This window comes from Harpia harpyja, chromosome 9 (genome assembly GCF_026419915.1).
Source record: "Harpia harpyja isolate bHarHar1 chromosome 9, bHarHar1 primary haplotype, whole genome shotgun sequence".
NCBI lineage: Eukaryota > Metazoa > Chordata > Aves > Accipitriformes > Accipitridae > Harpia > Harpia harpyja.
Genome location: NC_068948.1, coordinates 33665322 through 33691759, shown reverse-complemented (window position 1 = coordinate 33691759; position 26438 = coordinate 33665322). Strand labels below are relative to the sequence as shown.

The window sequence follows — 26438 nt, the reverse complement described above, 5'->3', positions numbered from 1 at the left end:
TAATTTCTCCACCACATTAACTTTTCTAAAAGAAGCTTAAAATGCTCATGCAAAACTAAGCCTAGGGGAGAAAAGGAAATTTTCTAAACTAGATTAGTGGCTCCACAGTTATAGCCGTTTCAGGAGGATTACACCCAAAACTACTCTTTCCTGAGAAAGCCGGCTTACGCAGGGAGTCCTCCATAAGGCCGAGTTTTGGCGATAGCCATCTGGGATTCAGGATCCGTTTCAACAATGCCGCAGTAAATAAAGGTGACTTGCACACACCCCCCCCCCCCGCCCGTTTGATTCCCGGGCAAACTGCTCTCCTCCTTCCTGCCAGGCAACCATGCTGCAGAGCTGGGCTGTCTGGCTTTGCTTACCGCTCCGAAATTTAAGTCACCTAAGCAAACCAAAGAACTTTGGGGAGGGGAGCGTTGTAATTTAATATATGATAGAAAGACAAAGAAGTTATTGACTTTAAAGTCTCCAACCCTGGCGAACAGGCTCATCAATTGCATCCTTTTGCAAAAGGGGTCCTGGATTCAATAGGGGGCGGAGGGCGAGCAGGAATCACCTCCGGCTAAGTGGGGGCTGGGGTTTCTGCCTCTCCTTTGCCAGGACCTAATTCCTGAACACCTCGGTGGTGCGCTGGGGTCACGGTAGCGGAGCACGTCGGAGGTGGGGGGAGCGCAAGGCTCTGCCATTTATCACTACGCCGCCTCCCAAGCACCAGGTCGGGGCAAAAACCGCCCTCCGGGTGCGGGGGGACGGACGGGGCAGCACCCCGACGGTGAGGGCTGCAGGGCCCCGGTGCAGCAGCCGTCCCCCCCTCCCTACCTCCCCTGCTGCTCGGCCCGGCGTCGTCACCGGATCCCCGGGCAGGGGGGCGCGGGCGCGAAATACGAACCCAGGCGCGGAGCTACACGTGGAAGCTCCGACAGCGGAGCGAGCCCGGGCTGGGCAGCCCCCGTGTCCGTCCCCCCCCCCCCATCCCCGTCCCCGGGCAGTTACCTTTCCCGTCCATGGCATGGACGAAATCCCCGTGATACATTTTACTCTTTAATTTCTCTTCCAAATTGAAACTCCTGATGCTGACAATTTCCTCCACGTCCGAAAGGTCCTCGTTCTCATCGTATCGCCTTCTGCCAATAGATCGCTAGAAAACAAACAGACAAACAAAAAAACCCCACATTGTCCGGAAAAAAAAAAAATAAAAATCGGGGTCGGTAGGGAGGAAAGTGCATGGATCGTGCAGGACAAGTTGATAAACATTTTGGGGGAAACAATGAGGACGGCAAGACACAAACTGAAAAAAACCTAAACCCAAACAAGCTACAACACAGCTGCATGCACAACCTTTTCCATCCCGTGACACGGAACTAGACAAGAATAACAGGTGTTTGGCTGCAGGAAAACTAAAACTTGGGCTGCTGTGCAGAAGCTGGCGGTTAAAGGCGAGCAGGAGACAGGCGCAACTCGCCGAAAATTCACAAGCTACAGCACCGATGTGCTTTGCAATCCCGTAAAAAACCGTGAACGGCGGCCAACGCTCGTTAGCAACCGGATCATTTTTATTATTACTATTATTTTTTGCACGTGAATACAAGATAATTCCCCGGGGAAGGGAAGGGGTGAGAATCATTTAATCCGATGCACAGCATCCAGGTTTCGGTATTTACATAATCCGAGTGTTTCCATAGTCACACCGGAAGCCGCGATTTAAAAAACAGATCGCTTTATGTAACGCCGCGATGGATGCGCAGCCCCCACCCCGCTCCCCCCCGCCCCCCGGAGCCCCGCACGCTGCTCCGCCGCGGCCGGAGCCTGCGCGCTTTTACAGCGCCGAAAGCGAGGGGGGTCCGGGGACAGGAACGAGTTAAATGCATGGGGGGGAGGGAAATATGTGGGGTAGGCCCGGCGGAGGCCGGTGTCGCTCCCCCGGGGAAGCTGCGGCGGGCGCGGAGCCGGGGCTGGAGGCGGCGGGCCCCCGCCGCATGCCGCCGGTAGCGGGGGACGGTCGGCCGGGCACAAAGGTAGGTTCCCCCGGTGCGGGGAACGGAACGGGGCGGGGAGAGGTTGGTTGGGGGAAGCCGATGCACCAGCTGCCGCCGGCGGCTCTGCCCCTCTCCCGGCAGATCTCTCCCTGTAAATCCGCCCCGGCAGCCAGCCCTACACAGACGCGCGGTTGATCAGCACAAACCCTTACCCACAGGAGGAAAAAAAAAAAAAAAAAAAAATTATTGTCCCACCCTCTCCTTCCCATCGGTTAAATTCCACCCCCTTCCCCAGTGTCTAAGCTGCTCTCTTGCAAACTAAGTCGCTCTGCTGCCTACGTTTTACATGCATTTCTCCCTTTGCAAACAATTAAGCAAAATCAGTTAAAAGGCACAAATAGGAAATAGACAGAAGCCAGCTACACACCAATCTTCTTCCAGAGTCTTTCTCTGCCTCCATTTTTTTGGAGAGTTTCATCACTTAATTGTCAACAGTTCCTGTCCTGCATTTTTGGCCCAAATGGGGAGGAGGAAAATCAAAAGCCATCCAGGTCTCTCTAAAGTTTTGCAATTTTGCACCAGCACTTTTTTGGGGGGGGGGGGGGAAGAGGAGGGGGAGGGAAGGGGAGGGGGGCGGCGGCGATGCGTTTTGCAAAGTCCTAAGGAACCATTTTCAGGCACTGCGTGTGGAGCGGGGGCGCAGGCGTCGCAGTGCCCGGAACGTAAACACTGGCGGGGCCGGAGGGGGGGGGGGGGGTGAGGCCGAGGCAGGGGGGGGTGGTGGTGTCCGGGGGCAGCGGCGCGGTACCGGCGCTGGGCTGGCCGCCGGCCCCGCCGTGGCGGTGTTTAGGTCACGAGTGCGCAGCGGGCGCGGCACGCAGGCGCTGAGCGGCAGCGGCGGCGGGGCAGCGCGGAGCCCCGCGGGGGGGGGGGGGGGGGACGGACGGGACGGACGGGACGGGACCGGGGAGGGCACCACAAAGGCGGGGACGGTCCCTGCGTGGGTACCGCAGTCGCCCGAGACATGTCCTAAAAGTTGAGCGGCTCTGCTTACACGGGGGGGATTGGGTTCAGCGCCGGCTGCCCAGCGTCACGTTTTAAACCCAGGCGCAGTTTTGGAGGATTCCTCTAAAGAGTGGGGAATTAACATAGCAAACACTGGAAAATAAATCTTCTAATACGTGGAGTTGCAGTTAATTACTGTGTTTAGTTAAGCACGCTGTTTTACATACACTTGGTTTTGCTGTGTTCCTCTATCACGCGTGCGGCCAGTAGCTCGGCAAGGGAGCCCGACCAAAGGCAAACACCGGCCAGTGCATAAAATGCTCCAAGATCTGCACCTACATCTGTCTTATGGGAACTGGTTCTAATATCTGTAATGTATTATTCGGTGTTAAATAAAGCAAAATTGCCTTCGTAATATGCATGTACAACAGGTAGTTAGAAGTCGCATGAAAAAGTAGGCAAAAATTACATAAAGTAGCTACTGATACAAAAAATCTTCAGTATAGCCATACTGCGGGTTTATAAGACTATCAGAGGGCTTCATTTCTAGAACACCAATTCACATCTACTCTAAATTGATGCTGAGCAAATATTAGGACCATCTGATTGCAATAGCAGGGTCAGAGTGCAGGTTTTGAACAGCCTCCAGGTTCCAAAGTGTGGCTCCTCTCTGAAGTGACATCCTTTACCTCCCCTCCACACCCCCACACCCCCCAAGAAAGGGAACATCAAAGCGTACCGAAACCCAGGGCTGGGGGCTGATGGCTTTGACAGCACTCCTCTGGTTTGCTTTTTGCAATTTTTGAGATTGACATTGAGAATAATTGTGTTTCTACCTTCAGTACAGTACTTGTTCACTGTTGTCTCTCTCCTGGGCCAGCAAAAGTTGGGAGTGCTCTGATCTAACCAGTACAAATCTCAGAAGTAAATTTTGAACTGTCTTTCCATGGCTTTAATTCTCAGATCAGTTAAACGGAGACTGAAACTTTTCTTAAAATATGGCATTTTTCTTTACTATTTTTCTGCTTCTACCAGCAGAAACATTTTCATATAGCATCGAGTTGCCCTTTGCATACCTAACCAGTTATGTTCTAGGTACTACATGAAACGTATTACATATTATGCAAAAGACAAAACACATTAAAATTCAACTTTGCGGGCCTCACCGGTCTTCTCTTTGGAAAGATCCGTATTTTAATGAACCATGACATGGATAAAGGCAGGAGAGGTTAGAGTTCTAACTTAGGATTTAAGGCATGAGCTGCTCCTTCTGCATCTGCCAATAACTGTTTGCAGAATCTTTCTCTAACATCTCCCTATTTGCAGATGATTGAATTTTATTATCATATAGAAGCGTTGTATAGGCTATATATTGAAGTGTGGATTCCAGATGTCTGTTACAGCAAGTGCATTATTAATCCATAATCCTGAGATGTAGGCATATGTTGACCTCTCAGCCAAGATTACTCAATCTTAAAATTAAATGCATGTGTACATCTGTATGACTGAGGCCAGAGTACTTGTACAAGATAAATGGATGTTACTAGAGAATCATCAGACAAAAAACACATAATCCATCCATTCCACAAAAGTCCACCAAAAAAGACAGAACAGAGACATAAAAGAAAATCAACTCATTTTTCTAAATTTTTTTTTTTTTTTTTGGACATGAACAATCTGAGACTCTTGGTGTATGAAGCAAACCCAGCAAGGACTGTATTAATCACATACACCTGGAAGCACGGAAGTAACTATGTTTCAGAAATATTACAATTTTAATCTACATATCTCCAAAAATAGAAAACATGTTTTTAACTTTGTTTTTAAGACAGAAATGATTCCTATTAAACTACAATTCATGTTACCATTGAAATAATACTGTAATCTGTGTATTAATAACCAAAAACCTGTCTCAAACTTAAAAGAACTGGGGGAAAAAAAAGGGGGGCAGGATGGTAGGCTGTGGATGATGAGAATATCCACAGCTGCATTAGATAGGATAAAAACATTTAGAAGCAATATTAAACCCGTGTGCTTCAGGACACAGGTTAAGCACTGGCAGATGAGGGTTAGGGCTCGTTTCCCCTCTGAGCAGGTCATGCCGCAGGCTTCCAGCAGTGCCTGGAGCTGGGCCCTGTCAGGGACAGGCCAGGGCTGCCGCAAGGCTGGCTTTCTTCACAGTCAAAAATACAGGAAAAACCACTTCAGGTATAAATACTGCAAAAAGGGAGTGGTTATTATTGAGAAAGGGGCTAGTATGAACTGTCTTTAAAAAAAAAAAAACCAACCACTAAAACTTTTTTGCTGGATGTTATTGTAACAAATTATTTAAGATCTAATCATGACAATGTGCTGGATCCTGACCTTGTTAGCTTGAAACTAGGAGCTGTCATTTAATTAAACTTCTACTGCAGGGCTCATGCTAAAATAAGAACTATAGTGCTGTGCTTGGGAAGGCTGTATGAAGAAATGGGTTAATTTCACCCCTACTGAGCTTTCAAACATAGTTGTTTCCCATTGGATAGAATAGACTGAAATAATCTTAAAACATTTTTTTAAATACCTTTTATCCTGTAAGACCTACCATTCTATATATTACCTTGGTTAAGATGGAAGACTAGATATTTAACCATTTCATTGTTTTATGAAGGCAGTTAAAAATGATACACTTTTTCTAGACCTGACAGATCAAAATCTTTCCTCTGCAGAAATTCCATCAACTAAACTTTAAGCTCTACTTTAGATGAGATTTGCAGAGATGCTTGCCTTAACCTCCCTGCTGCTTGGGACTGCTGACAAACCTTTATTTGCCTTTTGCAACTTCTACTTCTAATGTGTTGTTTTTAATGCAGATCTACCATAATTTCCATTTTGTGGCAACCTGATTTGGTTTTGGTACAATAACAGGAACAAATGGAAGTGGCAATTTGCATGTGAAGCTGGAAATATGTTTTAGAAAAACTGCTATGCAGAGGGTAGCACCTTTGCATGCTCAGTACCGTATCACATTAATCATATGGTACTCAGGGAACCTATTCTTCTTACTCAGTCCTCCTACAGAAAATACAGAAGTACATTTTTAGCAGAAAAAAACCCTATGAGTACCCTTGTGACAGTGTACAGATTTCTCAGGGCTTTCTGGAAAGAAACTTGGACTTCTGCCACCTGCTCCAATTGTGTTCATGCATAAATGATCCAGAGAATGGGCTGACATTACCTCTAATTAGAGGTAATAACAGCCTGCTGCTGAAAGAGCCAGTTCCCTTTCTCTTGCGTGTATGTCCCTCATTTCTCCTGCATTAGGTCTAGTGTTCATGCAGCCACAGGGTAAGCCAGTTCAGTGACCTGATCCAGCAGAAAACTCACCCATTAAGAAAAAAAAAAAAAAGTAATTTTTTTTCATTAGGTCAATTCACTGAAGCTCTGTAGCCATTTGATCGGTGTAATCTACAGGATGGAGAGGCCTGTGGGATGAGATGAAGGAAGAGTACAGGACTACACCCTTTTGGTGGCCTTCCGCAATTGCACTGATCAGAGGTAACATCAAACCACAGCTTTGAACTCCAGCATGATTTCAGAAGAACTCCCTGAAGCATTTCCAAGAGTTAATTAAGCATGACTGACTCTTTTTGTTTCAGCTAACTCTAGAGTGGCAGTATAGAGGTGTGTAAAAATGAGTAATTAGAGTTGGAAAGAAAAGAATTTGTCCTGTTTAGTTTATACCTCAGAATGGAGCTGTAAAATGGAACATAAAGGGGAAAAAGGGTACACTGCTATAGTCCTGATGTTTTAGTTGCAGAAGAAGGCTTCGTCCTTACTTTATGTTTTCCTATTTAACAAACCGATTTTTTATTTCTGACAGGAAAGGAATTAATGCTTATTTTAAAGCTATAATGCTGGGGGGCTTGGAAGCTTAAAATTACACATGGGTTTGGTTTGGAAAAGCAGATGGGATGAGATGAGATTTCTTCACTGATTCGGTAGGTCCTTTTCCATACTGTTTCTTTGAATGAAATATGAACTCAACAGTACATCAGCATGCAATATTGTTCTATCTTTCTCAAAGCCCTTCCTGATAAACAGGAATAGGAGTGATGGACAGAAGAATAGAGAAACAGTGAGTTCAAAAAGTCTATTGTAATACAGTTGTTTAGAAAGACACTTGAAGTCCTTCCCAGCTGTATGTCTTGCAGGCTTGGGGTTTTTTTTTTGAGAAATCTGATTTAAGAGAACAGGTCAAGACCTAAGTGTTATTTGTGCGGTAGCGCTCACCCATGATGTTGCAGTTCAACTGTAATTTTGTGCAGAAACGAGGAGAAATAGTGAACAATGAATCATGGTTATGTACACGTACATAAACATTTTTCATAGCTTATGAGCAACAATGCAAAATATTTTTAGATGTATGATTCCGCAGAAGTGACATGACAGAGACTAAATGTTTGCTTGAGATGTACATTACTGGTTTTTGATGGTTACCATTTCTCCCAAATAAAATGTGGTAATGAAATCACAATATGGTTGTTACTCATTGCTTTGCAATGTGGTGCTCAGACTTAGCCTAAGGCATCAGTGGGAGACAGAGAAAATGCTGATTGTGGTGATGAGGTCTTCTGCTTGGGGTTTTTTTTGTTGTTTTGTTTTTTTTTTAAGAATTAAAGCACACTGAACGAAGAGTAGTATTTTATAATGCTAACATATGCTGGACTTTCACTCGAATAGATCCTATACAGTAGTACTGTCACCCATCGAAGAGAAGGAAGGTGGCAAACACTCCACGGAGTCATTTATACAACAGCAGTGGCTTTTATGGAAAGACTGTAAGTCAAACTGATTCTTCTACAGAGGTGTTTTAATACCCCTGTAGATAAAAATCTAACCAAAAGTTGTTTATAACAAGAAAGCTCTGTTTATTTCCTGAGAAGGGAATGAGATCAAATCTACATGGTACGAAAGGGTAGTTTCAGGGGATGCCCCTGAAGACTTCAAATAGTTAAGATTTTTTTCTTGGATGCTTCAACTACGTCTTTTTTTAAAAAGAATGCCATGTTAAAGAGCATTATGTGACGTATGTTGGTATAGATTGTCATCACCTTTACTGTGCATAAGTAAATGAACGACCTTGCAAATCAGATAAAGGTGTGAAGAGAAGAACAAAGCAAAAATGTGAAAGAATGTGCTGCATTTTTCCTACTTGTAAATAAGGTGGAAAATTTCAACACAATAGAAAATCACCAATGCTTTTGATTTCTAATGGAACAAGCACTGCAGGGATTCAGCTCCTAGGTGACCATCCATGTGCCTGTAAATAGTAAAAGTATCCTTGTCCAGTAATATTTCTATTGCTAAAATCGTATTTTTCTTATTACAAATCGATAGCAACAGGTTCGTTTCTTACATGTCCCTTAATTCTCCAGACCCACAAGTTTGAGGTGGCAGAAGCACTGTATTAAGTCTCACCTTTTCAGAAATCATCTTCATAACTGTGCCATGTATTTGCTATGGAGTTCTGCTATATGCCTCATTTTCCCCTCTGTAAAACACGAAAAAATAAATAATGGTTTAAAGGGTTTGCACGAACGTGGTAATAAAAAAATCTTTCAACGCCGGCATACAGATCTGTTGAAATGTTCTGCTTAATCAACTGTATCAGCTGCCTGCTAATAATAAACCGAGTTTATCAGGCGCTCTGGGTGTACAGAATGGTTATGAAAACCTTAAATATGCGACAAACGCTTAGGTCTATCAGTTTTAATTGGAAGTGAGGGTGGGTGCTCAGACTGGTTTAGATCCACAGGACAGCTGTAGATTAAACGATTAAGCTTTTTAGGAGGGGAGGCTAATGAAGGAAGTAGTTGAGAAATGGCCTTGTGGTTGTGTTTTGAGGGAAGGCAGCAAGGAGTGGGGATGGAGCAGGGGGACACCCCATCCCTTTCTGCCCTGAGCGGAGGGGGCACCTCTACGCAGCAGGGCACCCGCCGCCGGACAGGGGTACACACAACTGACGGGGAAACTACAGATTCCCGTCAACTACGCTCCAGCCTAACACTGCTCACCCGCCCCGCTGCCGCAACCACCCGGAGGCCGCTCCCCCCGGGCTCCAGCCGGGCCTTGCTGCGGGCGCTCGCCCTCCACAGCCCCGCTGAGGGAGGTGGGGGACGGCGGGGTCGCACCTCCCTCAGGGGCAGGCCCCGCTCACGGCTCCCGACGGGCTGCAGCGAGGAGGCCGCGCCCCCCTCAGCGTGCCTCCCCTCTCACCACAGCGGCGGCGGCGGCGGGAAGCGGACTCTGGAGCACGACGCCCGCCCGCCCTCGGGCTCCCTCGAGGGGCTGCCGGGAAGCGGCCGCGGAGGAGCGGGGCTGGGGGCCGAGCGGGGCTGGGGGCCGGGCTGGGCTGGGCCGCCCAATGAGGCGGCGGCGGGGCGGTGCCCGGCGGGCGACGGGCGCGCAGACTCGCAGCGCCGCGGCGGCAGCGGCAGCAGCAGGAGTGGCCCCAGCACCGGCAGGAGCTGCCGCCGGGCGCTATGGGGTGTTAGCGCAGCTGGTGCCCTCGCTCTGCCGCCGGAAGGAGCCGCCGTTACCGCCGTGTGCTCTCCCGCTCCCCTCCGTGCCGCCGCCGCCGCCCCCGCCGCCCGGAGCCCATGAGCCTGAACGAGCACTCGATGCAGGCGCTGTCCTGGCGGAAGCTCTACCTGAGCCGCGCCAAGCTGAAAGCCTCCAGCCGCACCTCCGCGCTGCTCTCCGGCTTCGCCATGGTGAGCGGTCGGCCTCGCCCGGCGGGCAGGGGACCCTGGCAGGCGGCCCGCGGCCTCCCCGGCAGCAGAGAGCCGGGTGCGGGGAGCGGTGCTGCCGCTTCTCCTTTTTCTGACCGGGGAACTCCCCGTCTCCCCTCAGGCTGGTGGCTGCAGCGGGGCGGGGCGGGGGGGACGACGAGCGCAGCCCCCTGAGGCGGCGTGTGGCACCCCGGGGCGGCGGGAAGCGGGGCGGGCCCTGGCCCTGGCGCCTTTTCCACGGACTGACCGGCCCGCCCTGACCTTCAGTCCTCCGGGCCGCCGGGGTCAGCGCACCCGGGCGGCGGCCGGGCCGGAGGAGGAGGCCGCCCCGCGTGCAGCGGGGCCGGGTGGGGTGCCCCGGCATACCCCGGTGGGCTCGTATCGGTAGCTCGTTTTCTGTGGAGAGCTGTCGTGCCGCAAGTTAAAAGCTGCCTCACGGCTTTTATCTCCTCCGGATAGCTCAGATACCTCATGCAGGACTTTTGTTCGTTGCTTATTTTTCCTGCGGAGGATGCTCGGCACGCCAAAAATCGCACTTGGCGGGACGTTCCTGCTGCTTGCTCTTGTAGGAAGCACCGTACGGTGCTGTAAATAGGGAGGTTAGCATATTGGGTTTCGGTGTTTCACTTTGCTTCGTGCTCTGGCGTCAAGAGCAAAGCGGGCTGCGTACAGAAAGTCCACAGCTCTTCCAAGGTTGTGGTACTCTGCACTCCTACTCTTCTTCCCAGAACACAACCGCACAGGGCAGGTGTTGCACTGGAGCTATTTTTCGGTGAATGAGGAAAAATAACTGATTAAAGTTGACGGTGTCCCTCTGACTCATTACAGCCATCATTAGACATTTGAAGTTGCGATGTTTCTTTTTTTTAAGGAAATCTTGAGTGTTGCTTAGTTTGGAGTTTTGTGCATGTTTTAGAAACTTTTTTTTTGTTAGTATGTTTTTTGCTTGCACGTTTGATACAGAAACGTAGTCTAGTAATCCTAATTGTCTCAAATGAAGGCTCCATATAGATTGAAATTTGGTAACTTACAGGTTTCATCATGTGTCCAGTCCTCTAATGTACTGAGCTGCTAACTATGCAGTCGGCCCCTTTATTCATTCCTGTTAAAAATGCTTCATAGTTGTAAATACCAAATTATGCAGCTCTGACTTGCTTTGTTTTGATTTTTGCCCCGCTTTTAACAAGGTATTTTCAGCCATAAGATGTATTCCCCTTAAGAGCCATTGCTCTAATTAGAGGATGCTGTTTGAAAACATAGCAGCCGGTCTGCAGCAGCCTTCTGATGGTCAAATAAATGTCACTGCCCTCCTTTAATGGCTAAAAACAGACTACAACTCTTCAAGGGTGGTGGTGGACTGCTATTCATTTGACTGACAGGCGACTGTGTTAGTGCAGCGGCATATTTGAGTTGGTTCTCCTTGGGTAACATGCATGGGGCTGGTAGCTCATACTCTGCTGCTGCTAATGAGTTTTCCTTATTGTATGCCCGTTCTCCTGTGTCAGAGCAGTTTGTCAGGGTGGTTTCTTGAGTCAGGCTTTTACAGAGAGAGACAACATGGAAAAAACCCTGCTGTTATGGGGGTTTTACACGTTTTCATCTAAGGGAGGTTGCATCTCCATTAATAAAAATACTATTATTTAAAAGTCATACTTAATCTCCTAAATCCTTTTGGCTTTTCTCTATATGCTATGTGGACTCTCAAAATCCCATGGATGTATGAGGTGAGGCTTCTTCTACTTTCTTGATTCTCTAGAAGACTTCTAGCAGTTCAGTGTCCTGCAGTTGAAAACTGCTGCTTTTGACTTTATGTTGTTTAGGGTATTTGAGGAAAAAGCCACTTTCTTCCGATTAACAAAATCTCTAGTTGCCAAGAACGTTACATGTGAACATTCATTGTATTTTAATTTTCCGGAAGTAGCCCCTCAAAAAAATCCACTTTTTTTCTTACTTTAACAAGATCACGCTGGAAATCAACTTGTAGCCTCATTGGTTTTGCTATGACAGATAGTCCTCTAGCTGAGACTTCCTCATCTATTTTCAGAAGAGCTGACTTAACTTTCAAGTATTTTTAGATTTCTTTTGAATAACTTTGCTTATCTTTTAAAGTTGTCCTGCCTTGAAAAGCAGGGCCTTCTTTCTGCTGTCACGCCTATGCATTGTTTACTAAATTCAGCAGATTCTTTGGCACCTGGTATTTGAACAAAATGCTGTTAAAGTACAATCTAGTCTTGGATCTAAAGCTTACAACAGCAATTAAGCGTCATTGTTCCTCTGTTTTCCCTATCTATGCAAGGAAGAAAGAGCCTAAATGACATATCTAGGACCACCCAGCAAATTGATGGGAATTGTCGGGAGTGGAATGTGCTTGTTTCTAAGCCAGCCCCGTTGATCCTTGCTCTTTAATTAAACAGTACTTGCATCCTCTAGTATGAGCTAAGTTTATCCCAGCTAAACTGTTCCTTTATTTTGGACTGATTTTGTGTATAACTGCAGCCATTTTTGCAAAGTTTATTCCCTCAAGATTGGTTACCCATACCCTGGTTAAATCATGCATGCCAAAGTCAAGAGATTGCCCGGGTCAGTGATGTGTAGAGTATGAAATGCTCAGCCAGGTTGCAAACTCGCAAGTGTTACGCTTCCACAGAGAAGATTGATTAAAAACCTGTTTTACAATTAGTTTTGTTTTAGAGCTACACATCACAGTTTGCCACTGTCCGTTAGCTTCAGAAACAGTTGCAGGGTCTGGTTATAGTAAACTGTTGTTAGAGCTAAGCTCCCACAAATAAACCTGAGCATTTACTTTGTGCAGGTTTCCATGGATGCTATCGTCCAGTGCCATAGGTCTAGGAGGAAATCTATGAAGCTTATAATCTTGCATTTAGTATGCTTTTCCAATTTATGGGGCCAGCAAGTAATATCAATCCCCAAAATTGTTAGAGGTAAAGAAATAAATTGTAGGTTGTAGGGCATATGTAGTCCATGAAAGAACAGAGGATTCCTTCCATGTGCTGGCGGAGGCATGAAGTATTTCTCACTTGTGTGTTATATACCAGATATTGATGTATGGTGCGTTTTGGGTTTTTTTTCCCCTCCATGCCTGGCTTTATCTGTTTTTTTATTTCTTAATCCAGTTTATCTGAATGCTGGAAATATTTTGCAGATTGTATCCAATATTGCAAACACTAGGTCATCCACACCTACAGTAGCAGTATCAAGAGCTCCAGTGTAGACAGGCTGCTGGCAGGTTATTTTTGTTTGAACAATTAAGCTGACTTGTTAGCATAATTTTGTCACCAGGGATGCATCACGCAGTAGTATAACATCATCACGATACTAGAGTCACAAATGTTAGGGAAGTTGTTAGATCCCAACAGTTATAAAACTGGAAAACTCAAACGTCGCCTCCCTCCACCAATTAACAGCTTTGTGAAAATACCCGAGCCTAAACTAGGGGTCTAAATTATATGCTATGGTTGGCTTCATTATATTTAGGATTTGGAGAATGTTATTTACCAGGCAGCACAGTTTTCTTTTAAATACCTCTAATGATTCAAGCTGGCTAGACTGTTGTCTAGGTGGTAATATATATGCTTCAAATATTGAGTATCATCAAAGAGCTGTCAACTCTTGCCTTTGAAATATAGCCAATATGGTCTTCTGAAGACAGCCTCAGTCATGTTTTGTAAAAGACTGACTACACTGATAAATATTTATGAAACTGATTTCCATAATAACAGTTGATGTTGAACCAATGCTAGGTAGGACTCTGGCCCCACTGCTGTCAGTGCTGTACAGATACTCAAGACAGCATAGTCCTTGTCTAGAAAAGGTTACTCTGTGGTTCTAAGTACTAAAATGGTCTCTCTGTAGAAGTTGTTCTAGCTGTATTTAACTGGATTGCTGGTAGGATAACATGAAACAGCGGCATTTTGTAACCTGCAGGAGAGCGTTACAAGCCCAGTTTCATGGCTTCTGCCACCGCTTGCCTTTTATGTTGCCATTGCACTTACAGATTAGAACCGTGCTCTGAAGGATCTTCCGCCATGCGAAAGGTTTCTTGTGTTGCAGTCATGAAAGCAACATTTTGTTGCTCTTTTGAGCATCCCTGTCTCAAGGTTATAGATGACCAAGGCAGTGTGGAGTATTTGGGGCTCTTGCCATTCTGTCTTCCAGCAGCTGTGAGTGGCTGCTTGTGGCTGGTGTAGTTTGGAGGATGTGCTGTTTCTTCTCCCTGCTGTACTGTCTAATCTGACCTTGTACTTATTGAATAGATGTACTGTAAGTAACACTGTGTAGAGATACTACCTTCTCAAGATGCAATTACTCCTATTATATGGGTATTGCCTTTTCATGTTTACTAGCAAAATAAAATTAAATCCCATATTTGTATTCCAGTGTTAGCTTTAGCAAATATTAATGTGTTTTGCCATTCTGCAACATATAATAATCCACAGAGTCAAGATTCTAGACTAGTGGATAAATGATGCTTGCATTCTTTTCTGTATAAAACAAGTATTAAGATTATTATTTTGACTTACCTTTTTTAATTTCTGGTGACTGATTCTGGCTCATACAGAGTCTTTCTGTGAGTTGTTTATAACTGTTGATGAATGGTGTAGACACTCTGTGAGAGCCTGGCTCTGCGCCTCTGTCTCTGGGAAAGAATAATACTGTCAGGGAAACAGAGACTGGCTGACCAACTCGGGAGCTGAGGAGATAGCCAGAGGAGTGCTAATTTCCAGTGATGCCACGACACCCATCTCGTTCTCAACTTTCCCCTGTGGTCTCACATACAGACAAGTAATGGGGTAGAAAATGGAATTTGTTTTTGAAATAACCATGTGATGTGAACCTCCAGACTTGGGAGAAACCACCTTTATGTGCGTGGGTGTTTTTTCCTGCTAAGAGTAGCATGTGCTATGAAATGTCACTTGCACTTGTAACTACATGCAGTCAAGTCTAGTCCTAGCTGCAACAAGTGAAGGTAAGAAAATATTTCTGCAGATAGGTGTCGATGGAAATATTTCACTGATCACCATGTGCAATTTTACCTTTGAGTGTGTTGGTCCAGCGAGGTGAAGGTGGTGTAGCACTGATACGTTTCTTGAGGTAAGATTCACAACCTCCTCTCACTGTGTGGATGGACCGTAACAAAATGCAACTGTGATGTCTGATCAACACAGCTTGCTTTTAAGCTGTTCCTGACATGCTAGACTGTATAAAAGTTCTTTTGTCCTTTTAATCAGTTTCCAATTTGGGAATGGTAGCTGTGGCCAGGGAAGAGGAGGTGAGAACAGTCTTGCAAGGGTATACATATAATTCTAGACTTGTGTTCATTAAGAGGTGGTTGATGTCTTTAGTATGACTGATGTTTGAAGCTGACATTGTCCTTTCCGAAGGGGTTTTGCTTGTTACAATCTGTGAGGCAGCTAACTGCATGAGCAGTAGACATAGTAAGAATGTGATCATACCAAGAGCCAGCGTTTCTCAAAGTATTCCGTTAAACGGGTCATTACAAGATTGTCTATAATTAAACCTAGTAACTTTTAATAGGATTGGTTTCTTGCTCTGTGATTCTTGTCTGAATCTGTCAGATACAAAGGACAGGAGAGCACTTGTGGTTGGAGCTTTAGGCTGGTCAGCATCTTGTGAGGTATGGGAGACAAATCTACAGCCATTGTATCACAGGGCCATCAGTAGTTGTTGACTGCAGCCCCCTGGTTACAGAATGTATTTAGCTAAAATGAGGTGTCTAGTGGAGAAGCGGCGAGGTGTTTGAATTCGCTGTGGCTCTGTCCGGTTTGAAGCTGTTTATCCACAGCGTGCTGAACTCAATCGTGACTCGCAGCTCTGTGTTAATGCTAGTATTTGATACTGTGAGAGATAGTGTGGCAGTTACAGCACAGGCTCCCAGCCCATGTTACGTTCCTGCTGACCAGAGCTCAGAGTCATCTTTGCAGGGAAGGGGAGGAGAGGAAGTAATCTATAAATAGCTGATACAGATTTACTTGAGATAAGGTATTTTATTTCCTTTTCTCTACAGCAGTGGCTACTGACTCTGAAAATGATGTAAGCCTGTGATTAAGTCAGAAAGCTCTCAGATACTGTGTTCACTGCTGTTGCTATTACACATGGTAACAAAGAGCAGCTACCTTTTTTCGTGTGTTGAAAGTCTTGAGTTTCAATATGACCTGCTACATGGGTGGCTCTTATCTACAGTTCTTCCATTTGTTTTTCTTCTGATCATTGTCTGTAATGTTTTATTTTCCCTGGATACTTCTTATTTCAGAAACCCCTATCTTAAAACAGTAATTGAATTTGAAGCTTGTATTATGCTGGAATTAAAACCAACATAACTGTCTAGTAGCTTATAAAACTGGGGAATAATGCTAAAATTTGAAGCAAGTCATTAATTTCTGTCCTGCTGCTGTGGTAAAAAGGAACAAGTGACAAACCAGGACAGTTGCTTATCCTGCATTTCAGTAGCAATATGAGCTTCATTTGCAGCTATGTATGTGACTGGTTCTTTATATTAATTGTTATTGCTGGTGAAAATTGTTTTATTAGTGTATCACAGCTCACTTCTTGTGAAGCAATGGAGTCAATATTTGTCAGAGGCACTGCATAAGTGCTCTTGTATGGATAGAAACCTTCAGAGCATTCAGGATTTTGATCTTCCTTTAAAAGCAGGAGCTTCTTGTAAGCCACTCTGGTCTAATAAGACGTGGAAGCATTATACACATGTAAGTGAAATGAACTTAATTCAGGATAATAAACATTAAATAAAATTGAAATGCAGATTCTTCTAGAGAGCAAGTTGTTAAATTTCTTGCACTATGGTCATATTCAGGCTGCCATGACTCTGAAAGCCAGGGGTGTCAGAAGCCTTAACATGATTCTGTGCCCAAATTCAGTTATCTTTGAAAGCATCTGAATGCCCACCTTCTTTAGGCTTATGAGAACTCCAGTCCTGCATCCTAACATCATGAGAGTCCTCTGATTTTGTCAAGAACCATATTTCAGATTTATAGCTTTGTCAAGGGCTGTAGTAAATCTGTCAGTCATATCTGCAGGATGATCTGAAGTTGAAGTTAGCTCTTCTTTGAGCCAGGGATTACACTAGATGACCTCTTGAGGTGTCTTCCAACCTACATTATTCTATGATTATGCAGCAAGGCAGGATGCTTGCAGCATGGTAGCTGCACAGTAAAAATCATGCGGCAAGCGTTCAAAGAAGCTTTGAAAGTGGTGATGGAGAAGGTGCTGAAACATGTTATATTGGATGCTGTGCAGACATCAGTGACCTGCCCTGAGGAGCCTGTCTTCTGAACCAGCGTAGAAACCTAATAGACGACACAGGAGGACGTTTTCCTGTGTAGAACATCAGCATGTACTTATGAGTTCAGGCTTTGCATGGATTTGGATCTCATCAGATGAGCTCACTGGGGCCCTGTTTTTGCAAGTGTTACGTTACAAGAGCAGTTGTGATCTGTGCATTTTGAAATCACAGCATGAGCAAAGGAGAGAACTTCTGATGCTTTGCTTCACTGTATGAAAACAGGCACGGGGCCTTATAATGAAAATGGAGCTTTTTGTTTTAGGTGCCTAGCTCAAGCTTGGCCCAGGAAGTAAAGAACAGAGGCTTGCAATTGAAAAGAGTTGGCAGTTTTCTGCTGGTTTATAGTGAAAAGGTTCCCAAATTAGCTTCCTTGACAGTTTGAGGAGACAGAAAACATGAACTGATTTTTTTCACTTATGGGTCAAGCTGGAGTTACACTGCCAAGTGTGAACACAAGGAGGCTTTGCTGTGCCCCCCTGGAGACTTTTCATCAACTTCAGTAGACTTTGAAATCCTTCAGGCATTCTGCATCCTACAACGTCCCCAAAAGTCTCCCTTTGAATTGAGTACTGAAGTATCTATTAATCCTGAATGAATGGGAAAAAGAAGTGTTTTCTTGCTTCCCCCACTCCTGCTTTTAGGGTGTTTCTAACACCAGTGCCAGTTACAACTGCAACTTAATGCATTTTCTCTTATGCTGGACAGAGACACCTGTAAGCAAATTTTTTCCTGTCCTGTCTGTGAAACTCTTGTGTCTTTTGTTTGTTATGCACATACCCTCTAGCTTTTATCACATTTTGTCACTGGTCAGTTTAAGAAAAACATCAAAATCCCTTGCTGGAGAATTTGTGGTCTGCAAAGAGTTGTCAGTGTGTTGTGGAGCTGCACCTAATGTGTCTGTCTTGTAAGTATACCCTGAATGTTCAAATTGGGGGTCTCTTACACTCATCCTTTGGAGGGCTGAGCCTATAAAGCTGTGATTCCTTCAGCATCAATAGAAGTTTTTTTTCCAGCCACTGTAGTCTCTCAAGCTGCTAAATTGTGGTGCTTTATCTCAAAGCAGGTGGATATTTTCTTCCTTTTAGCATTTCTGTTATTTACTTTGGTGTAAGATCTTTTCTGGCCCAGCAGTTGATGCAGCTAGTACTCTTCCCTTTTGTTCCAGCTGTGGAGAGGAGGTCGTGAAGTCTCCTTTGGGAGCTTGCCCTCTCCTTGGCGCTTTGCAGTGCGTGGCCTCCCTCCTGCAGCTTTCAGCTGTGTGAAGGTGTACGCGAGGCTTCAAGGTTGGGATGGCCGACTGCCCTGCTTCTGCCTTATTTGCACATTGTTAGCATCTCAAACTGGGAATAATTGGCAGTGTGTATGGTGGTGGCTACTTGGCTGCCAGCTTATTTTGCACGTTAAAAGACTAGTACTTAGGTTACCTTTCAAGTGATGTTGATGCTACCCATAATTATTCTTATAGAGAGAGTACACTTGGAATTACAGTAAGTAATTGTGTGGTATGGTTTGACTTGAAGGAAGTTACACCCTTCCTGCTCATGGGGTAGATTGTGGCAAGTCTTAAGTAACAACTGTAGTCTTGCTGATTTTCAGAAAACTCTTCTTCTGAAAGATGATTTGGGGCCTACCTACACAACAAGCTTCCTGTGCAAAGCAGGTCTGTATTAATGTATTTGTCAGCCATGTGAACTGAAGCCTTACTTGTGTAGCTGGAATGCGGGTTTAAGCTATCCCATCAGTGTATAATGGTTGTAGGTACTCCTGGGGTCACTCTTTTAGGGAAACACCTAGCAATATTAAAATGAAGTCTTTTTGACCCAGGAAAACTTGGATTCCTGGTCTGGGCGTTTCTTTTTAATAGTTAGTTGTCCCTATGATTGTCAGTGGTTATCAAGGTACAGAGCTGAGTACCTGAATACTACTTAAATTAAGTTGGTTTCTTGCAAGATTTTGTTTTGATCTTGCATGTAATTATAGCCAAATCAGAAATAGGTACATTTAGATTAAATGTAATTATTTAGCATTTCTTTTTAGCTCAGGCTAGGCTAAGAAGAGGAAGAAAAGATTTCTTCTTGGTACTCTCTTGAAATGGGACGAGAACAGTAGCTCCAGGACAGCTGGTACGTTGGAATTAAGAGAGTCTGACTGAAGTTTAAAATCAGATGCTTGATACCATTATTACATGGAGACATTGATTAATGGAAATATAAAATGTCTTCAATATTTGGTGAATTAAATACATCAGTTCTTAAGAGAAAATAAAGTCTTCATCTTGGCAACCTCTTTAGTGTTTTTGCCCCGAAAGTTGGGTTCTTTTACCCGGTGTGCAATAAGCCAATCAACACATCGAGTCGAGATATTTGTCTTTATTGCTATACTGCAGTATAGGGTGCCAGGTCTCCAAATACCTGCATGCCTTTAGAGAGAAAGGTTAAGGTTTTTATACAATTTTGTTACAAGGGAACATATACAGCAAAAATTGTGATAGGCTACACAGACTTATATAATAAAAAGATCTTTTGAGCATGTCATGCTCTTGTCCAGTTCATTATACTAAGGTGGTCTCACATTTACATACTCATTATCAACAAGAGGGTGTTGATTTTAGTATTAAAATGAAGGAAGGTAAGGCAAGGACAGGGTCTTTACTTGATTCTTGTCCAGGATTGACTAATCTACTGTTATCTATTCCTAATGATTAAGATGTTCTCGGTTCTACATACCACACATATTCTAACTCTCTACTTATCTTAAGTTTACATGATCACCTAGCAGCATCTCCAAGGTAATGCATTTCTTCATACCAATTATTTCAGTTTGGTAAGTTTTGCCAACTTTGTGAGTTCATTCTGTGAGTTACTATAACAGTGTCGTGGTTATGTTAATATAATAAGTACCAGGATAAAGGACTAAAATGTCTTGCGATGCTGGATGGTTTTGAGTCTAGACATACACCAGAAAATTTACAAGAAGAAAAATTTGATAAGTATGGAAATGAATCCTCAGTGGTGAAGGGTTCATTGTTCTGTGAAAAACACAGGAAGCCCAACATGCTACGAGTGCATTGGGACTTAAACAATCCTGCAGAAGACAGACCTAACAACCAAATATTTATCCTCTCAAATGTGAAGTTTCCCACGGTTGGGAAATGGTATTTTTAAATCTTCAGGCAAGAATTGTATATGCATTAATGTAATTTCTTCTTGAGTTGCTTCTAACATTTGGAAACTGTTTGCTAGTTGGCTGGGTGGTTCAGCTTATGACGATAAAAGCTTTCAATAAAGGAATTAAAATATTGGCAAATGGCCTTGAATGCCTGTTGAAACATGTCTGAGCAAAACTCTTGGTTGTCTTAATATTTGGTGTGTTAGCAGTTAAGAGTTCTGATGTCCTGGAACATGCTGGTTCTGGGAGTGTAAAAAGATAGGATCCCAGACTAGGTGTATCTTGGCTCAGCTCTTGCAAAATAGTGAGCTTTGAATATTCTTACTGTTTTTGCAGCTGTCTTTGGGTACAGGTTTCTATGTCTCCCAGCATCCATACTTTGTGAAAATTCCTTCATATCAGCTTGATGAGAATTGCGGTGTTTGAAACATATGCTATAGGCTGCGTAATGTCCAAACCATTAATAATGGCATGTGGTAATGGGCTAAACCTGTACTGGTGGGACTCAAAAGAGCTGATTTGTTTCAGGCACTGCGTTGTACGACCTGATTTCTTGGTCTTTTTGATGGCAAACTGGTATGTTACAGGAGAACTAGGCTCGTGGTTTAGTGCTGCCAAGAGTCTAAGGTCCTGGTACAACTGCTTTCTCCTCAGTTACATGGGCCTGTGCCAGCTTCGTTGTTCATCAGAGGCATTGCAGGAACAGCTCAGCTTACTAAGCTAGCAGATTACCACTTCTTAACCAGGTTAGCTTTTGCCGGGCTAGCAAGTTGAGTCATTTCAATGAAGGATCAGAAGTGGGCAGCCAAGGTGCAGCAAGGGCTGGTGTGGATCAGTCTGAACTGTGCTGAATGGCAGCTTCTACATCTTCCTTCTATGATGTACATGTGTCTATGTTTAAGATTGCCATTAGATTTTTTTCTCTGCATTTTAAACATATTTTGTCTAATGAGATCCTTTGAGAAACAGCACTAAACATAGAGGTGTTGTTCCATTATTCCCTCTTCAGAACTGTGCTTTGTCTGAAAGGCAAATTTATCAGGAAAGATTATTTTTCAAGAGGGCTGCTGGGATTAATGTCGCTTATCAATTGCACTTGCATGAAACCACCTGACAGTTTTAAAAACTGTTAAAAGGCATTCTAGTTAATTTTCTTTGTCAAAAATATTTGAGCTGGGTTTATGAGTTTCCTTCTGCTGTTATTTAAGGCTAATTTCTGCTCCTTAAGCACAGGCATGCTTGGAGATCTAAGTTTATAAAAGGGCGTGGCTGCATACAATAGTGGAAGACTGGACCTTGGAGCATCTTCATGAGATAGCACTGCTTGCCCAGAGATGAGGCTAGACACAGCTTCCAGAGTAAGAGTAGCTAGTGCTATCTGGGAGCATTCTATGTTATCTTTTCTGGGAGACAACTGTTTGTCTTTCCTCCAGCCTTGAACAGGCCTGTTTGGCTGCTGTGGATGTTGTGGAGACTTTCATGTTTTGGATCTGCATTCTAGAGTCTGCTTAAATAATTATTTTGAGTGAAAGAATATAGTTGAGAGCCCCATGGAAAGGTGACCTTCCAAATGAAAGCCTTGGACTCTTCAGAACTTAAAAAAAAAAAAAAAAAAAAAAAAAAAAAATCCAAGGAGAAAAGACCACCAAAATTGTGACGGACAGTCTGCTGCCTTCACAGGCTTTCATCTTATAGATACCTACTTCAAAATACTTCATATGGTATTCATTCTACATAAGTATGGGGCACAAAACATTTCCTAATACCCAGCAAAATTTATAATCTATAGTGAAAGATCAAAAGTTGCCTTTACAATATAACACAGGAAAGAAGAAATGTTTCACTTTGTGATCAACATACTTGGACTCTAAAAGTTCAGCTGTTTTCTTGGAATAAGCTGGAGGTGGCACGGTGGTTGTGCTGTTAAGAGCTTTTATGCATACTGATGGTTTGCTCTACAACAGAACAGTAAGTATGAAAATAGTGGCTTGTGCTCAGACCTAAATTTGGACCTAATGAAAACAGCACAGATTGACATGAAGAGAAATTTAAATGCAAACTATTATTTTGTCTGGACCATATGATCTTCTGGAAACAGGATTTAAACTTAAAATAGTCTATAGTCAAATAATATGTAATGTAGGTAATTGCATCTCTTTTCTTTCCTTTTCAGGTGGCTATGGTAGAAGTTCAGCTAGATGCAGAACATGACTACCCTCAAGGTCTCTTGATAGCCTTCAGTGCCTGTACTACTGTCCTTGTTGCAGTTCACCTTTTTGCACTCATGATAAGTACCTGCATTCTTCCAAATATAGAGGCTGTTAGCAACGTGCACAATCTCAACTCTGTAAAGGAATCTCCTCATGAGCGTATGCATCGGCACATTGAGCTTGCGTGGGCATTTTCTACTGTCATTGGGACTTTGCTCTTTCTTGCAGAGGTGGTGCTACTGTGCTGGGTGAAGTTTCTTCCTTTAAAGAAGAAAACTGATAATCCACTCCAGGGCAACAGTTCTACCATCACATCGGGACAGGCAGCAGCCATTGCATCAACGTCTATTATGGTTCCCTTTGGATTGATTTTCATTGTGTTTGCAGTCCACTTCTACAGGTCACTGGTGAGCCATAAAACAGACAGGCAGTTTCAAGAACTGAATGAACTTGCTGAATTTGCACGGCTCCAGGATCAGCTGGATCACAGAGGTGATACTATCTCCTCAGCTGTTACCCATTTTGCATAAACCTGTACTTAAAGAAAATAAACCCACTATTCTGCTTCTGCCATGTTAGGTTGACTCCCCTGTGGATGAACTGGTTGAGCTGTTGATGATTGTTTAAAGAGAGATTATGATTGTTGTTCTAACCCTTTAGAGAGGAAAAAAAATGTTCCTTTCGTAAAATTTTGGCTATCTGACATCTGCAGGAATGGATGGTGGGGTATGCTTGCACTGCATATGTATCCCTCCTCTTGTGAACACTGTCTAGATTGCTTCTTTTTAATGCTGAATGGTGGCTGTATAAATACATGGAAGATAACATTGTAAATTTGGGTATTTGTTAGAGATGGGTAGAGAAGCTTTTTTTTTTCCCTCTCTTTATTTGATGTTGGCATTTACTAGAAGATAACTGCTTGTCCATCCATATTGCATGGCATGATACAAATTACTTGGGATATGCAGCAATTAGCACTTGGTTTCAGTGCTAGTGCTGTTCTCTCTAGAAAGCCTGACAGATGGTAGAAGTGAAAGCTTTCCCACTACTTTCCCCAGTATGTTTTGCTGCCAAGTAATTATTACTTTACTGATTTCTTCAGCGCCTTTTTCCAGTGGCAGTTACACATTTTATAACTTGCTAAACACCCGTGACTAGTCTTACTGCGATGTGGTATGGCCACATGAGTAGGAATGAGACTCTACTCTTCCTTGGAAGAAAATAAAAGCAATAACTGTTTTAAAGTTCTCACGAGCCGGCACATATTATCTGGAGAGATAGATTTGCCTGTTTCCCATTTAGGAATCTTTTTTTAAAAAGAAGGAACTAGGTGGAGATTATCACTGGATAACTTTTTTGCTTGATAATCAGAACCACTGCTGGTTTTTTCCAAGCCAAAGTAGTAATTATTTTATACTTTTATATTAAATATATATTTTTAATAAATCCTCAGATACAAGCAGCAAAAGGTGCTTTCTCTGCGTTGGATTCCCAAGTAATTAGCTATGCCTTGGTCTTCCTTGTTTAGAAAAAGTCATCTTCTTGCTGAAGTGTTGTATTTGATAACTTATTACACATTTTTGCTTCTAAAGGATCTGGAAGACTACTTTTCTCTATGTATATTTATTTATGAAAGGAGGTTATTTGTAATTAATATTGCTGCTTACTTTCAGACACACGTCTGTGACAGCGAGGCTACTGTGTCGTTTTTTAATTTCCTCTTTAAACAAAAACTTCCATTTGGTCTCTTAGATAAGAGGTTTGTCCAAGAAAGATTGCAGCAGTTGTCCTGGGCTGCTTCAGTAATTCTAGCTATGTCTAGAAGTGGAATTTTTTTCAAATGCAGTTCTTCTATGGAGCAGCTTTGGGCTTTACTGGGTAAAAGCTGTTTTTTGAACACTGAGACAGGTTTCAAGTCTAATGGAACAAAACTTGACCTCCCTATTGTAGCTAACACTGTGGAAAAGAAACCTGGGATTTTGAAATTAGACAGGAATGAACATGACAATACAGTGGAGCTGTACCTGCCTGAGCCTGGGCTGAACATGGTCTCTCACACCCAACCTCCATCTCAGGTTATCCTGACATATTTACAAACTGTAGGATGTGCCTACAGAGTTAGAGTGGCAGAGTGTGTTTACTACTGAAGCAGCCTCATGAAGCGAATGGGACTGATTTCTCATGTCAGCACCACCGCAGTGGAAAGTGTTGACAAGGTTACCCGTGGTGCATTTGTATGCTGAAAAATAACTGTAAAAAAACCTGCTGGGCTTTTTTTGCAGCAGCATTCTTGGTTCACAAGCAGAAAACAGCTTTCCACTTGCCCTTTTCACAAGTCCTTCTGGCGTACAGAGGCCAAACTGGATTTTCTCTAGCTCTGCCATTACATTATGCTTCAAATATATTCTATTACTGATGTAAATCTGCTGATGGTGAGAATTGTGACTACAGTCCCACAGGTGTTAATTCATGGAGCACTGGAAGGTTTATGTTAGTAAAGGCATTAATGAAGCAGCATTTCAAAACATGAAATCTTAGTAGTAGGGACAAAATGTATTTTCTCATCCTTTACTGGAATACTAGTCCTGTCTTGAGGAAAAAAAGACTTTTAAAAACCCTCAGTAAAGGAAGAAAACCTGACTCAATATTCACACTAGAGCAAATGGTTGAAAGGGTGCTGTCAGGCTTCAAAATTACGCTTCTGTCCATAAATTGTGTATTTAAACATTACAATGTTATTTTGAATGGAAGCCCAGAAAATAGATTTTCCAAGTTTATTTTGTAAGATTACTTGCTGTCCTGGATAAGTAGCTGAATTTCTCTTTATTTTGTGTATCTTTTACAAAGTGACAGAGAAGTGTGGGGGTTTGGGTTTTGTTTAAGAAATACAGAATTAGAAGCTAGTGGGACAACCTTATTTTTAACTTTCTCAAGCTGGTAGGTTCTGAGCTAATGGTGCTGTTATTACAGCTGCTTTTCTGACTATTTTCTGCACTTTAAGCCATGATATCGAATATGTTTCTCTCATTTTCCAGCCGTGGACATGGTCATGAAAGTTACACCTTGGGCACAGCATCGTAACTATGTGCCAGAGGCAGTAACTAGACCTAAACACGTGGATCTAAACCTTAAGAGTGCACTTAGAATTTTTTTTTTATCCCTTATTTATACTAATGGTATTATGCATTCACCTCAAGCATTTTAAACATTGGTTATTGTATATCACTTATTTAGATATAAAATACTTCAATGAAATAAAATATACTCAATTGTTGCTGATTATTTGTTATCTAGAGGCCTAAAATATGCTTATTTTCTCTATCCCTTATCTCTTCAGCTAGATTGTGCTAATCCTAACTGTGTGTTTCTGAGGATCTCTTAAATATGTTCAGTTACTCATTTCAGTCATATGAAGATAAAACTTCCTGTTCATGCAGACAGGTGTAAAGAATATAATGTAGCTGACATGCTTTCCCTCCTGTCAGCACTCCTGAAATCTTGGGACTAAGCATGTTGTTTTGTTATCCTCTCCAAGTGCTTAAATAGAAAAGTAGGTTATCTTTCAGCCTAGAAAACATGAAGAGTCAAGGGATCAAATGAACTGTATAAACAAGAGATGATGCTTGGAAGCACGGTATTAATCAGGTGAACTAACAACCCACTCGCCCACAGTTTGTTTTTCACCAGCCAGCTGCAGTGTCACCTTCCTTCAGTCTTATGGGTGACGTTCAGCAGCACCTCGCAGATCAGAAGTGCCGTAGCTCTGCGTGGCTGGCGCATGGTCCATGGCATTGGGTAGAAACACCCAGTGCCATTGAGTGCTGGGAGTCCAGCACGTGGGCTGGCTGAGGAGCAGAGCTGGGGTGAGGTCTGGTCGCGCATTGTCGCGGGTTAGGGAGGAGAACCAGCATCACGTTACGGAAAATGCATGGAGAGGGCAAGTAAAGTATTAATACAAAAATTG

General features: G+C 43.5%; 2 protein-coding genes across 14 annotated transcripts in view; one reads left to right on the top strand and one right to left on the bottom strand.

Annotated features, from left to right (window-relative positions):
• Positions 1-9786, bottom strand: part of KDM2B (lysine demethylase 2B) — a 127407-nt gene extending 117621 nt beyond the window's left edge. For 5 of the 8 annotated variants that reach the window (XM_052798010.1, XM_052798017.1, XM_052798015.1 and 2 more), the window contains exons 1-2: positions 2404-2521; positions 994-1138 (exon numbers count right to left, since the gene is read on the bottom strand). In XM_052798010.1, coding sequence (XP_052653970.1) covers positions 994-1138; positions 2404-2454 — 196 coding nt within the window. In that variant the 5' untranslated portion in view covers positions 2455-2521. Of the gene's footprint in view, positions 1-993; positions 1139-1338; positions 1666-2403; positions 2522-8441; positions 8624-9673 lie in introns of those variants that run through there. The other 3 variants (XM_052798012.1, XM_052798013.1, XM_052798016.1) reach the window with 3 other exon arrangements.
• ORAI1 (ORAI calcium release-activated calcium modulator 1) lies at positions 1772-25748 on the top strand. Of its 6 annotated transcripts, XM_052798030.1 has the most exons (4): positions 1772-2015; positions 6388-6961; positions 7704-7801; positions 22438-25748. In XM_052798030.1, the coding sequence occupies exon 4, from the start codon at positions 22444-22446 to the stop codon at positions 23002-23004; it is 561 nt and encodes a 186-aa protein (XP_052653990.1). In that variant the 5' UTR covers positions 1772-2015; positions 6388-6961; positions 7704-7801; positions 22438-22443; the 3' UTR covers positions 23005-25748. The 6 variants fall into 6 exon arrangements, with proteins under 6 accessions (XP_052653990.1, XP_052653988.1, XP_052653985.1 ...); XM_052798028.1 differs by having other exon boundaries at positions 6435-7801; XM_052798029.1 differs by lacking the exon at positions 1772-2015 and adding an exon at positions 2447-2527 and having other exon boundaries at positions 6388-7801.
• Positions 25749-26438: the final 690 nt, after the last annotated feature.